Raw genomic sequence first — 15,093 nt, 5'->3', positions numbered from 1 at the left:
GAGTTCAGTATTTTTCAAACAGATCTTTTTCCTACCATTGTGTGTGAAAAGACATTCATACCTTCATAAAGAGAAATAACATTTCCTGAAGAGTCAATTGTATGAATAAAATTGTAAAAATCCAAATTATTAAGCAGACTTTCTTTCCAATGTCTGGCATCTTACCATTAAAAACAAACAAAAAGGCTAACTGATAATTAATTAAACAGTTTCTGGTTGTGGTGATTTATCCAGCTGTCCATACCGTACATTGTTCCGTTCGCTTAAGGTCTCTTTGAACACTTTATAAGACTTTGTGCATGTCTCAGCAAAACAGAGCCATTACTTTGAAGACAGCCCTGTTAAACAGGAAGTTTGATTTACTTGTTTGACGCAGGTGAACTCAACAGCTTGGGAGAATGACATCATGATAGTAAAAAGTGGATCTGTCCTGCCAGGAAAGGTTTCATTACACATCCGTCTGCACTTCCTGCTGGGAATGATCGATACACTTGAAATGTAAGTAAACTTAATTTGTCTGTATTCACAGGAGAGAAAGTATTCTCACAAAATGCTGCCTCACAGTGGGGAAACAATGACAGAAAACCAGATGAGTTTCAGTTTGAGTTTTGCAAGTTAAAGTGACTTCATTTCCTCATTACAGAGCAGATTACACAACTGTGATCCATGTTAGGTTGGAGGAAGGCTAGTAAAGCTCAGCTTTTAGAAGCTGAAATAAAAGTCTGTTGTAGTCTTAGTGTTGTTGAAGAAGAAGCAGTTTAACACAGATCGGACAGAGATTATCCGGGATTTGATGGATACCTTCTGGAGACATGAAATCATTTCTGTGACGTGAGACTGAAAACAATCACTGCAAATTGTATCAAAATGTAAGTATTTATATGTATGTAAGTATGTATTTTGTTGCAAATCTGTTACTTTACACGGGGTAGGATGGACTTGAAGAACTCGGCATATTATGATAAACAGTCCTGTGAGGTAATCAAGTAAATTTACTCAAGTACTGTAGGCGACTTAAATATGATTTTAAGATACTTTTGCTCTACTTTTCTTTATATTTCAATTGTGTGTGACTTCAGTCTTGTACAGCACTGCATTTCAGACGGAAATAAAAGAATACAATTGAATATAAAGTAGTTAAAAATAGCTCCTCTTCAACGGACTTCTACATTAAATGCTTTGTACACAACAATGCATGAGTAATAATGAATGCAATAGTATGATGCATATTGATAAAACACTGACTGATTTCTTTCTTTTGAATGCAAGAATTTCACTTGTGTTTTTCATTATTGCTACCTCAAACACGCCTTCTGCCACTGATGATGACGCATTGGATTAATTTATCATATAACCGCCAACCCTAACAGGGTCGACATGTTAGTGCACTTCCACAGAGAACCACAGACATCCACACACAACACCGAGAGTTTGTCTTTGTCATCTCTGAATACTTTTGACACAGTTCACGGCTAATCTGAAGGCAGTAACTTGGAGAAAAAACAACCTAAAAGCAAGGTTCAGTCTCTCTATAGCTTTCCCGTCTGACACAGTCAGGGTCAAATGTGTTGAAGACAAATGTGTGAGCGCTCCTGCAGACACTCCTCTGGATTAATTTGGATCTATCAGAGTTGACCAAACAACAATCACCACCAGAGACGGTGGCTTAGCTGTTTTATCAAGTTAAAATCTGGCTCTTTCCTCTTTTGAGTTGATGATATTCTGCAGACTCTCTGTACTCAGACTCAGACTGTAACAGTCAAACTGAGAGATTGCGAGCTTCCCTTTTGTACTGAAGGGGTTTCACTTCCCTGTTTTTAAGAGCAACTTCCTTATCTTTAACATTTCCAAACACAGTTACTGATTTACATGAGTTGGACATAATTTCCAGTGGCACGTCCGGGAAGAAACAGACTTGTCATGGCTTTAGATGGTAAGGTCTCATCTGAAGAATGGACCATCACAGTCACAAATTTGTTGTTGTGGTTGTGAAGAGGCTTTGAGTCTGGATGTAAATGCTGAGACAGCCTCTGATTCCTTAACAATAACAGGAAGCCCGTTTGAGATGGAGGAGGCTCAGCAGGAGAAGACCTTGAACCCAACTGATAGGAAACTAATTCTTGGAGCAGCGACGGACAAGTTTATGAGGGGTAAGTAAAACAATACTGATATACATGAAAATGTCCTGTATGTTAGAGGAAGGTATTATTTTACCACAGAGATCCAGAACAAAGAAATCAAGACCAAGAGATGACTTCTCTGCACGTATTTCCCCTTATAAGTAAAGAAATTGTAGTGTTTTGCTGCCAAAATCCCCACTTGCAGAGACCACGCTGACACTGAGGTCATGTGGATTTATTTTTTGTTAGCAACCTTTTCCTTCTATAATAAAAAACTTACACAAACTTGCATGAATTGTATTCCAGGCAGCACTTAACCTTGCCATAAAAAAGCAATTTGCCATTTTTACACTTTAGTGTTTGAAAAAAATAAACAAAAAAGATGTAAAGTGTTCATTTGTGAGCTTTAGAGGTACCAGTTTTAGACAGACAGAGCTATGTTAGCTGTTTGCCCCTGTTTCTGGTCTTAATGTTAAGCTAAGATAACCGGCTGCTGGTCATAGCCTTATATTTAGCCAACATAAACGAGAGTGGTATCGTTCTTCTCATCTAACTCTTGGCAAGACAGCAAATAAGTGTATTTACACAAACTTCTCCTTTAAATGTGTCCCTCCTCTGTTTGGGTATATTTAAAAATGTACTGTGTAATCTCCCCTGTGATATTTACCAGCTGCAGGTCAGTGAGTTGGTGAGATGGAGGAAGCGTACAGTGAACTGTACCAGGAGTTTCTTCGCCTGAGGGCACTTTGCCTGAGACAGGCAGCCCTGTTGCATCAACTCACAAAAGCCCTGCAGAAACAGCAAGGTGCACATAAAACCTAAAACCTACTCTCATAAATAGGTGTCACTCATGATTCACCTTCAACACATTTAAAACTGTCTGTCTGCAGGTGCCACTGTTCCTAATGGAGAGTTGAGCGACTTGATGTCCATCCCTGTCCAGTGCACCCAGAAAATCCCCGTATATCCCCATGAAAAGCCAAAGATGGCACACAACCCTGCAGCAAATGTGGGGACTTTCTCTGATCTCCTCACTGAAGATATGTCCAAGCTCTGCATGAATGTGGCCCATCAGAGAAAGGATGATGGGAAAGTTGAGCAAAAACACTTATCATCAAATCCAAGGCAAGCAGGGCAACCTGGTAGAAACAGGACTCTGCACTCAGCGGGGGTAGGTGCCTTAACTGGCTAAAAATCACAGTTCTCCAGTTCTTCTCTATGTTTTTTTAATGTTCTTCCTGACAAACTCCTCTCTCTTTGTGTTAGCTGCCTGTGACAGACAGTCTCTCCCTGGATGAAGCACATCAGCAGCTGTCTGGCGGGGTGCTGATGTCAGATGTGGCGCTGCAGTCTCATGTTTGTGACTTCTGCCAGGCAGTTTTTCCCGGAGACACAACCACCGGAGGAGAGTTCCTACGACATCTCTACACCCACGTCGCCTAGACTGAACTGACTCTTCTTTTTCTCCTGACACACGGGTTAATATGATGTACTGATTCAGTTCAACTAATCTCTGGAAACAGAACTGAAACGGGCCTGTTCTTCATATGGTTAACTGTTTGTCGATGGATTAACTGTGCAAATGCTGATGCTGATGCTACATCATCTTCTATGGAAACCGCAGGCTGGAAATAGACTAGAACAGACTTCCTCTGCATCCACTGTATATACAAGCATTAAGATAGAGATTACAAAAAAAAGAATCTCTACTGCAGAAGTATCAAGCTATGCAGATAGTTTTGGTTTTATTAGATTAAGTTTTGAGATATCCGTCTCTTTTTATGCCTCGATCCTAATACGATGGACGTGAAAAGAATTTCACAGCATACTCACAGGACTGAAACATTTTCTTTGCAGAAACAGCGTCCCTGTTTCTTTAGATCATCAACCTAACATGACCCTAATCTAATGGGAAAATGAAACCAAAGCTAGTAACTACCACTACGTTTGAAATTCAAACATTTTTTTACCAACACATACAATAAATCTTCAAAGTGCACAGGAAAAATCTAAAATACCACCTACCAGTAATATACTGTATTTATCCATTTAATTATCTATATAATCTCTGGTTTCAATTTGGAACCACCTCATATTCCCTCATCTGTTATAATCCATCCTTAATCCAAAGGCATCCTAACTTTATGGTTGTCCTCACCAGATGCTTTCAGCACTGGAAGCTTTTCTTTTTCTACTTTGGTGAATTTACTGCCTGAAATAAAAACTTCTCTTTGTAACATGAGGGAATAAATAATTGGAAAAAAAAAATTGAATTTGTGATTAACTTTGTGATGAGGTAAAATTGTGCAGGTATTATACCTTTTAATCTGAAACTCAATCAATCAAAAGACTTCAATCTGTCTGTCTGTCTGTACAATCTGTACAGCATACGACACCCTCTGTCCTTAGACACTAGAGTTAATGTTTGTTTGATTACCTGTAATACCAGTTAAAGAAAAAAATTTCTGTTCATGATCTTAAATCACTGTGCAAAAGCATAATGCCAAAGACAAACTGAAATCGATAACTTCCGCATGTTGTTGCCCTCAGTCTGTCTCCTCGTCTTACCTTGTTGTTGTTGTTGTAATCCTGCTATAAAATGGTAGAAATCGGTTCAGTAGTGACTAATGGTGAATATTAAACCTTTATCTGATGTTACTTCAACTTCATCTTCGTTGGATTTAGGTATAGATTTCAACATTTTTATTCTTAGTGCCCATGTGTTATAAAGAACACCATCATTAGAAGCAGAAATAAAATATGTTTGATATCTGATTTAATATACATACTGTATATAATAATATTAGTAGTAGAGTATGGAAGTAGGGGTCTTGGCTGATCTTTGCCTTTCACTGTGAGCTTAATCTGCTTTAATTATGGCACCATTTAAATTGTGTTTTTCAAGCTGACACATTAATTGAATCTGAGTCACTTTTCCTTAAGAATCTTTTTGAAAAAAAAAAACATATTTTGCAGACACTCATAGCTTCGTTAAATATCGTCAAATATAGTGTATGTGATGTAGATATTTGAACACCCATGTGGCTAATCCTTAAAAAAACTATTTAAAATATTCAAACCCAGATAATAAGACTTCCTAATTTCATGAATGGCTGTTCGGCTGCTTTCTAAATGTTTGCAATCAAGCATTAAACCGATCAGCTGTCTGTTGCTCAGCTCTGTTACTGTGAAGAGAGCACGGGCTAAGAATAGACTTGAAGATTTAACTCCCTAATTAGTGGTGCTGACAGCTGATTGATGATGCTGTCTCCCTTCATCTGTTGCCACGCCGACTGTTGCTCTCACCGTAAGGAAAACCAAGTTGGATATAATTGCTCTTGTGTAATCAAAAAGATAATGGCATTTTTTTTTCACATAAACATCACCATTAACATCTCTGGAACTGCTCCAATGGTGTAACTCAATACATGATATCATGTTAATTTGAACCTTTATTTATTTATACTAACCTTTATGATTTTGTGTTGACTGTACAGTAACTGCAGTGAAATAAACTAACTACCATGTGTGTTTTTTGATTTATAGAACTGAATTCATTGAAGTTATCTGTGTCTGTCTTCATTTTCTCTGGTGTCTGTGTGTATGTGTGTGTGTGTGTGTGGATGAGCTCTGCTAATGACATCACTGGTACAGGTGAGTCATGCTGGCAGCGAGGCTCAGTGCAGAGCGTCAGCGCAACAAACAAGACGACAGCAGAGGTGTTGCTGGCTGTGTGACGCAGCTCCTCGTCCACACATCAGAACTGCCAAGAGAAGAAGAAGAAGAAGAAAAAAGGGGAGTCTTCGTGGAAACACAATGCAACACGCTGCGGCTTTAAGCAATAAAATAACATTTATTGAGATGTAACAAAATAAATAATCTGTTTTGCAACATAATAAACTGAGGAGATTACTAATGCTCAAGAGACAGGCAGGTGTAACTGATGCACAGCAAGCTACCTCACTGACATACTCTGTGATTAAGTATACAAAAAAATCATTATCAACATGAGCCTTGTCGTTATATAAAGTCAGTTCCTCACGAGGGTCAAATATGTTGACGTCACTTGTAGGAGCTGCTGTGTCAGAGGTCAAGCACCATGAAATTTCTTTCTGTAAACCTCTGCTTGTGTTTCTTTTTTTTTAATCTGTCTAAAGCTTAGAAAGTAAAGTGACCTATTTTACTATAAAGCTTCAAAGGACAAAACACCTGTTTTCAAAATGGGAAACTGACAAACTGTAGAGTTCACCTTGTTGATATCTAAGACTACAGAATACATCCCAAAAACACACCGTCCTACTGTAGGTTTCTGCTAAAACCTAAAAAAATCATCAAAAATCTACACTAATCACCACATTTTCTGAAAATACCATTGTAAATGATTGTTTTAAACTTTTTTTTCTCAAAAAAATCTGGTTTCTTTAAATGTAATTTTGATGCAGGTTCATCAGAGGCTGTACAACGGCACCCATTAAGACACAAGACACTGAACCCTGCTGCTCTGTAGCTGACCCTGAAACCTGATTTCATGTTGAGAGAGGAGAGTAAAAAGTCATGTTTTCACTGGAAATAAATAAAACATCAGTTTTCTTATTTCATGCCACTGACTTTAGCAAATGTGCTGAGTATATTTTCACATACTGTCATTAAATTAAAGTTAGAATGACAACATAAGCCTAAAGTATCAGCCATTTGTGCAAAATATTATGTAAAAGATGTGAGAGAGAGAGGGGATGAGCCAAACCATGACTTGTTATGTAGTTAAGGACAAAAGGCCTCTGAACTTGATGGTTGAACATGCTCAAGGAAATCTGAATCAACATATGCCATACATGCTCATTTTCTTCACTAATCCATCTTCAAGGACTTTATATCTTTGGATGTTAAAGAATATCACACACTGTCTTCAAAAACCAGCACATCTGTTTGTTTCCTGAGGGTGATGAGCTGCAGAGAAAGTTACCAAACTGTTGTACTATCTTGGAGCTTGCTGAAAATGTTAATGAAAGTCTCCCTATACTTGAAACCACATTTCCTCTACACATAACTACAGCGTGTTACTCAGTCTGTAGTAAGTTAAGAGTCAATTTCCAAAGTTGCAGTGCCCCCTGCTGTGTCGAGCCTGTTTCAAATGAAACAGGTGGTATGTCTGACACACAACATTGTTCACAAAAAACGCATTAATTCAACAAAATTAAAGGTTTTTCCCGATGAAATCACTTACTTTTTACCACTATCAGCTAAAATCTGCAGGACATAAAGTCCACGTATTTTAAAAATCAAACTAAAAAGGTTGTTTCCCCTACATATTTACTGAATAAAGAACATTTTGAACTTGATCCATGACTTCAGTGTTTAGAAGTCACTGCAGGTTTATGATATCAGTCGCTGGTAAATTCTGACATTTACGATATAGACTTTGATGTTGATAAGAGCGTTCTCCCCACTGGATGCTCTTGATGTCAGTGATGCAAGCACACGTGGAAAAACCTGCTCAGTAGCAGCCTGTACAGCAGACTCTGAGCGGAGTTCAGTGGCAGGCCTGAGCACAAGTTCCCTGATACTGCTAAGCGCTCTCATTTCCCCCTCTGGTTGGAGTCTTCTTTGGTGATGCAAGGGCTACCGCTCCTGCACGCTGTTATGGAGCTCCGCCTCTCTACTTTGCTGTCATGGTCTGTGGAGAGATGGGAAAAGATGAGAAGATGAGACCTGGAACACAAATTTTCCTTACAGGTAGGAGTCACCAAAAGTCCCCTTAGAGTCACTTAAGAATAAATGTTAAAAAAAAAAGCACTGACTAGTTTCTCAGGAGCACTTAAGAGTAACTTGTAATACAACAATAATTGCAGTCTGACGCAAGTGGTTCTTGAAATTATGAGTGGCAATTTATAAATCTTTAACGCCCTAAAATCAAAACTGTTAATCACTGTAAGTCAGTTGGCATATTAAAGGAAAACAAGCTTTATTTTTAAAACCTCTGCTATTTTAACTCACAAATATGTAGCTTTACAATGACTGGACAGACAGTTACGCTGAAATAAAGGCTTAATGTTTTGTTTTGAGTCACAGTAATCAGGATGCAACCAGTTTTTTAAGACCTCTGAAAAAACAGTTTGGGGAATTCGGCAAGAAACTCTCCCACATGGAGTGAAGTCATCATAGTTCATATGATCAACCCGAGCTGTTGAGTAACAGAAAGTCTTATTGCAAGGATGAGGACTTCTGGGCTGGTAATAAGGCAGTCACGAAGTCAAGATATTGAGTGAAGAGGATGGCTAAATAAATCAAATAAAAGTTGATGTTCATCGTGTATTGCAACAATCACTTGTGAGCTGCATTTATTAGCTTGCAAAGACGATTTGTGAATAAACACAACTTATAAATGACTTTTTGTATACCTGTCACCTCTGCAACATTCACTTTACAACATGATCTCAATGTTCGATGTCTAAATAACATGTGAAGTGTTTCTCCTGTGTTCATGAGTCAAGTATTATTCATTTATTAACTTATTCCTTCATTTATTTGCTCTTTTAGAGTCCCTCAGTGTCCATGTGTTTTAACAACATGCAGTAATATAATAATATATGAACAATGTTCTTTGTAACACAAGAATTTAATAGCAGATATTCAGTAAAATACATGGAAAAATACAAAGGGTTAGATTTATCAGATTGATGATTGTGTATTATATTAAAACAATGTGTGAGAGATGATATCCTGACTAGATAAACAAGGGAAGATAAGTAATGTGACGTTGACAGGAAGTGAAAGAAAGAAAGCGATGATTAATGAGAGACACATAAGTAGGAAACTTGGATGAGTGAGATAGGAGACAAAGTGAGGGAGATCGACGTCAGAGATGAAACATATGTCATTTTTTGTTATTTCCGCAGTCCTTTTGGTAGAGGGAGAAGATGTATAAAAAAGACTGTGCCATTTTGCAGCCCACAGGTTTTATTTTTGTACACTGTCGCTTGGTGAGTCAATGCAACGCCCCTCCAATTACCTCCCACTCCTTCGCCCCCACGCCCCATCCATCCCGCCCTTCAGCCCACGCACCTAACACACTCTGACGTCAGTCGCTGCTGAGGGGAGGGAGAGGGGGGGGGGTCCGATTCAGCCGCCCACAGAGTACTTCCTATCCCCCCCCCCCCCCCCCCCTCCCTCCCTCCCTCCCTCCCCGCCCCCTCATGTCTTTGCTGGCTTCCTCCTCTCCTTGCTTCATCTCTTCAACTGGCTATCACAGCCCAGAACGACTAACTTTCCCAGATCACTTGCTTCTTTTTTTTTTTTTTTTTTTTTTTGCTCTTTCTTGTGAGGAGCTGTGATGCATCAGGATAAAAAATGCTCCAGTAACAGGGTATAAAGGAAGTGCGATAACAGTGTAACACTCTTCTCCCCTCCTTTTCTCGCTCTTTTCCTCTCAGCATATCTCTCTCCACCCTCCTTCTGTTTCCCCTTCTAACTTCTATCCTCTCTAATTTACAGTCTGGTGAAGTTCAGCTGTGCATGGTGGGAGGCGTCACCTCAGAGAGATTGTGACTCACTAGAGTTCAAGCTGTAGAGCTATAAAATATTAATTGTCAGGAGAGTTTAGGGAATCTCTGTCTGCCATTTTCAATTCAACCCCAACATCATCTCATCTTTTATTTCTTTAAATCTCCCTTTTATTCCAACTTAAAGCAGTACTTTGACATTTTGGGCAATATGTTTATTTGCTTTCTTGCTGAGAGTTAGATGAGAAGATTGATACCGCTCTTGATTTGAGAGTGGTTATTGATCTTATATCTCATCACTGGAAAGTGAATGAGCGTATATTTCCCGAATGTTGAACTTTTCCTTTAACCTGCATAGCGATGGGCGAACACTTTAAAATTTTTATTCTGTGTCCATTATTAAGCGCATAATATTGTATCTGAAAAGTCACCTGTGGAGTGAGTTCCCTCTGACCCTAAGCTGAGCTTGCCAGCCCGATCGTGTGACACCATCCGAGCCAGTCGCAGCCCTTCGTCCATTAGCGTTTGCTGTATGAGATGGCGACTCCAGTTGGCTGGGTTGGAAGTGTCGGTGGGAGGACGGGGAGATGGAGACTGGTTGCACTGTGAGCCGATGTCTAACAGGACAGACAGATTAGGGTGTAAATGCCATCTTCAAACATGGGTAACCCTAAAGGTTCTTACAGAAACAGGAAGAATGTCTTTTAGGGTAAAAGACGTTGATCAACTGCAGACAAATTCAGAGTAAAAAAAAGTATTTTTTATTACAGAAGATTTAAGTCTTTACCATGTGATACACTATCCAGGCTTTCTGTGGATAAGCTGTCATCATCTGCCCTCTGAATTAAGCCGTCTGAGCCCTCCACTCCGAGAAGTGACGACACACTCTCGGGCACAATAACCTAAAAAACATTATACACTGTCGAGTCAGTCCAGGTGAGTCACTTCAAACATCTGACAAGTGACCTGAATTTTGAATCCACACACACTGCAGGAGAGCCTGAACTCACCTCATGTCTCGCTCTCTTCTGGGACAGAACGCTGTTCTCATCTGCATTTGACCTGCAGGGAGAGAACAGTCAAGAAAATGTTCTTGTACAAGTTGCAGCAACAAGCAAAAAGTCATACTGAATGCAACGTTTATTCAACTTGTCAAATTTTGCATTAAAACCATTTATTTTTTAAGAATGGGATTATCCTTCAGAGTACCTTTGCACAACTTTCTTTGACTCAGCATTCACATATTTGTGAATTAGTCATTGTTTTGTACATTCCAGTTACCTTGTAGGACTTCAGGATTAAGAAATATTTAATAATCTCTAGGATTGAGACAATTTGAAATTATATTTGCCAGCAAAGGGACTTTTTAAATTAACTATACTATAGTAATGACAGTGTAATAATATAATTTCAAGAGTACTTTTAAAATAATTTCCGTGCTCTTGCTGAGGGGCATTGTGTCCAGAAACACTGCTGATGTTTACGTTCATAAAAATGTATTAAAATGTTTTTTGCACATTAACAAACAGGTAGGGGATTTGTGTATTCCTGTTGGACCCCAAAGTTAAGCTCATTACACTGCCAAGGTGGAAGTTTAATTCCCACTGTGATATGAACCAAGGTCTGTCTGAAAATGAATGCGCTGGTGGGCAGATGACTAATATAAACCACCTGGTACATGTAGAATATGCTAAACACAAGGTGGTTTTTTTTAAGATTTCATTCACAATTATTCACATGTGGCTTTTTATAACATGATGCTACTCTGCATTGAACAGCATTGCCATCATGTGCGCTGTGGAGGGTCCAGACTTTGCTTTTCTATAAAATAATGGAATATTATTTTAACAGAGATAACGCATTTTTTTCCCCTTGAGATTGAGGCATTATCAAGACTCAGCAGGTGTGACGTGTGTTGGTCATCGGTTGCTGGTTGACAAATAAACCATATTCTCTACAGGCAGCGCCCTTACCTTGCATGCTTTAGTGTGGAGGTGTAGGCACATTTTCTCGCCACCTGCCGAGCCAAAGAAAAGAGTTCCACCCGTCTCAGTAAAAGGGCATTGTCACGCATGCAGAACTGAGCTGCAGCCTCATTGATGATCAGCTGAGGAGGGAAAGCATTGAATGAAGGACAGATGGAAACTGTGAAAATGGCATGAAGACAAGAAATTGCTTATCTTTGCTTCACATGTATATTTATTTCTGATCAATGCTCCCTTCCCTTCACAAACAGGTGATTGTAGGTAGGTAACATGGTGCTTTTACCTCATGATGTGTGAGCTGCTTGCCTTCTCTCCGCTTGGAGTCAAAGCGTCCATAAATGAGACTGTATTTTCGGATCTCTTCTTCCTTGTTCACATCCTGGGATCCCATTTTGAAGATATGCCCCACAGTCTTTGCCATCTTCTTGTTCAACCTCAACAGGCTCTTTACCTCTGCAGGATCTGACCTGGGCAGGGTCCTGAGGAGTCTCTCCACGCTCTCCACCACCGCCCGAGCCGTCTCTCCGTCCAGCTGTCCTCCGGGCCAGGCTGACAGACCCGCCGGGGCAAAAGAAGCAGAGGAGCTCGGAGATGTGGAGGGACCAGGAGGACATGTTGACAGCAGAGGTGGGCTGGGCGGCTCCTCCTCTATTCCAGATGCAGAAGCCAAAGTGCAGTTCCCATCAGGCTCTGGGCTGAGCCAGTGTGGGTCCATGGGTGACAGTTTTTCCCTGTAGTGTGTGTCTGGCGGCTGCGGGGAGGCCTGGGAGCAAGGGCTTCTTGGACTCCCACTGTGCATTGGTGTAAGACACGCCCGATCTTCCTTTTCACACGGTGACCCCGGCTGGCCGTTGCTCACAGACTTCCTGGGCCCACTTGTGCCCGTCCCGTCAACTTTGAACAATGGGATGCCCCCGAGAGGAACGTTTGAGACGGGCTGGCTGAAAAGGGCAGGGTTCGCCGCCCAGTCTCGGAGGGCCTTCTGCAGCCTACGCACATGCAGTGGCTTGGTGGCCATGCCAACTAGTGCCATGATCTCCAGGAACTCCTCCTCCGCTGCCTCACAGAGCTGCTGCACGTCGTCGCCACCCTGCTGGATGAAGGTTTCATAATAGGCCAGCAGGTTGGCCCTTTGCAGCACCCGATAGAGCTGCAACTCCCCAAGTGTGCGTGGCAGAGACATGGCACACTGCACTGGAAAGTTTAGGCAGGAGAAATGAAAGACATGAACCTGCAGGTGGAGAAATTCTCTACAAGTTATTTATTTAGATGTAGACTTTTTCATCTAGATAACAATTAGTACGTCTAAATTCTTCTATATTGAGAAAAATAGGTGAATGCAGGCAGTCAATGCATACTTTAAAGCAGAAGGTGACCCCTGCATATAGAAATTACTTTCACTTTTTCAGACATATTTTTTATTGAAACCTTTGTATGACTGAATGAGTACATAAACCTCTCTTACCTTCTTCGGTCAGGTCCGGTGTGCAGAGAGGGAGACGCAAAGGTGTCTCTCCAACAATCGATGTCACCACTCGAGAGTGAAACTGTTGAAAAGAAATAAAAAACTAATTTCGGTTGATTCAATTAAAACCGCGTTAGATTTAGACTACATTAAAGTAGAAACACTCGGACTACTGGCTCCGGTTCAGATAAAACAATCAACTGGAGGCAAGTGTTCCTTAGCCAGATGTTAAGAGAGAAAACACCCTGCTCAAAGACACATCGCAGTTATTTTCCTTTTTGTTTCTTACCCCGGTACCTATTACCGAAAGCCTCCCCGGCTCAGATTGGCGTAGTAAATCCCCTTTGCGTATCGTACCTCGTCTGAAATCACTGGCAGAAATCCTCCTCCGGCGCACCGTATTGGTTGCTGGCTGCCTTTTTGCTGTCTGTGTGGGCTGGAGAATGACGGGGGCGGACTGCAGCACGCCATCTGACCGAAAAAGAGCCTTCCTCTCCCGGTAGAGAGGCGGCTTTCAAATTGGAGATGTGGGTGGTGGTAGTGGGGGCTTGAAATTAACCCTGTGCGTCTTCAAGATTTTTTTTTAAAATACAGAAGCTTGAAGGGGGGTTCCCACAGTTTGCTATGTCAAAGACCCCTAAACGACCAGTCAGCACACCAACACTATATAGAGAACAATAGACACAGTGTCTGATACAGATGCAGATTTTTACTCAACGGAGTTTTTATGTAGGAGGTGGGTGGTCGTAAATTATTCCGAGAGTACAGGTGAAAATTCCGTCCCCCACCCAGTACTTTTTGTGTGTTTATTAACACGTTTCTTTGCAAGTTTAAAGGGCCAATTCACCCAAATACACCATCACAAACAACACCAAACAAAATGCGTGTTCTGGCCTGGGTACATCAATTTCCCAGCACTCACTACACTTCTGTTTCAAAAATCATAGAAAATGCCACACACAGAATATTAATTGCATGTTGCAGCGTTGAAATGCAACTTAGATACTGCGCATTATGTACTGTATGTATTTTCAAGACATAAGGAAGCATTTAATACTTTAATACGTATGTATTACATGTTGTGTGTTTTGTCCACCTTCACAACCATTTTCCTGTGTAACAAAAGAATGATTGATTGATCAATTGATCAGTCAGGGCTGAGTTTACAGGATACAAGAGAAAGAGTTTCATACATGAAACTGGAAAAATTGTCATGTGCCTTGGAGGAAGATTGAGGGAGTAGGAAGACTGTGATACACTACATGGCAAAAGTATGTGGACACCTGTACAATACATTCATATGGGATTAATTTGGGCATTAATATGGGGTTGCCACCTCTCTTTTACTGTTTTAATACCCTTCACTCTTGTCAGGAGACGTTCCACAAGATTTCAGGACCTGGCTGCAGGGATTTGCTCCCATTCAGCCACGAAAGCATTAGTTAGTCACTGATGTTGAGTGGTGGGGCCTTATCCCAAAATGTGTTAGATGGGGTTGAGGGCTGTGCCACAATTGAAACAATTAGTTGAAAAACATTTATGAAACAATTTTGAGAATCAATTATTCGTTTAAGTCATTTTTTTAAAGAAAAAAAAACCCTTCACTTGTTCCAGTTTATCAGCTGTAAATATTTCCATTTTTTTCTGGTCTTCTATGATATTAAACTGAATATCTTTGGGTTTTTGACTGTTGGTTAAATAAAACAAACAATCTGAGTATGACAACTTAGGCTTTTGAAGATTGTGGTACAATTTGTGTATTTGTTTCAATCTCAGACCTTTAGATTAATTGAGAAAATAATCAACGCATCAATTGTTGTTGTAGTCCTTCCTCACCAAACTGGAAAAAAACATTTTTGAGTGACTTCACTTTGTGCACAAGTTATTGTCATGTTGAAATAGCAAACGGTTCCCACAAAGTTAGAAGCACACTATTGTATAAAATATCATTGTTTATAGCATTAAGAAATCCTGTGCTGGAACAAAGGTCACAAACCATGAAAGACAGCTGCAGACTGTATAGT

At 40.3% G+C, this 15,093-nt stretch overlaps 2 protein-coding genes across 6 annotated transcripts; one reads left to right on the top strand and one right to left on the bottom strand.

Moving 5' to 3' along the window:
* Positions 1–383: 383 nt before the first annotated feature.
* Positions 384–5,682, top strand: zgc:113184 (uncharacterized protein LOC553745 homolog). Of its 3 annotated transcripts, none has more exons than XM_042406476.1 (5): positions 384–498; positions 2,052–2,150; positions 2,791–2,925; positions 3,011–3,291; positions 3,387–5,682. In XM_042406476.1, exons 3-5 carry the CDS (start codon positions 2,814–2,816, stop codon positions 3,561–3,563), a joined length of 570 nt encoding a protein of 189 aa, XP_042262410.1. In that variant the 5' UTR covers positions 384–498; positions 2,052–2,150; positions 2,791–2,813; the 3' UTR covers positions 3,564–5,682. The 3 variants fall into 3 exon arrangements, with proteins under 3 accessions (XP_042262410.1, XP_042262409.1, XP_042262411.1); XM_042406475.1 differs by lacking the exon at positions 384–498 and adding an exon at positions 514–869; XM_042406477.1 differs by lacking the exon at positions 384–498 and adding an exon at positions 878–1,933.
* Positions 5,683–5,953: 271 nt separating this feature from the next.
* On the bottom strand, positions 5,954–13,772 carry nab2 (NGFI-A binding protein 2 (EGR1 binding protein 2)). Of its 3 annotated transcripts, none has more exons than XM_042406497.1 (8): positions 13,427–13,772; positions 13,070–13,151; positions 11,888–12,798; positions 11,593–11,726; positions 10,630–10,681; positions 10,407–10,521; positions 10,051–10,236; positions 5,954–7,794 (listed from the first exon to the last, which is right to left on the bottom strand). In XM_042406497.1, the coding sequence occupies exons 1-8, from the start codon at positions 13,538–13,540 to the stop codon at positions 7,697–7,699; spliced, it is 1,692 nt and encodes a 563-aa protein (XP_042262431.1). In that variant the 5' UTR covers positions 13,541–13,772; the 3' UTR covers positions 5,954–7,696. The 3 variants fall into 3 exon arrangements, with proteins under 3 accessions (XP_042262431.1, XP_042262433.1, XP_042262432.1); XM_042406499.1 differs by having other exon boundaries at positions 11,888–12,835; positions 13,359–13,447; XM_042406498.1 differs by having other exon boundaries at positions 13,359–13,441.
* Positions 13,773–15,093: the final 1,321 nt, after the last annotated feature.

This window comes from Thunnus maccoyii, chromosome 3 (genome assembly GCF_910596095.1).
Source record: "Thunnus maccoyii chromosome 3, fThuMac1.1, whole genome shotgun sequence".
NCBI lineage: Eukaryota > Metazoa > Chordata > Actinopteri > Scombriformes > Scombridae > Thunnus > Thunnus maccoyii.
This window is presented reverse-complemented; position numbering and strand designations above follow the sequence as displayed.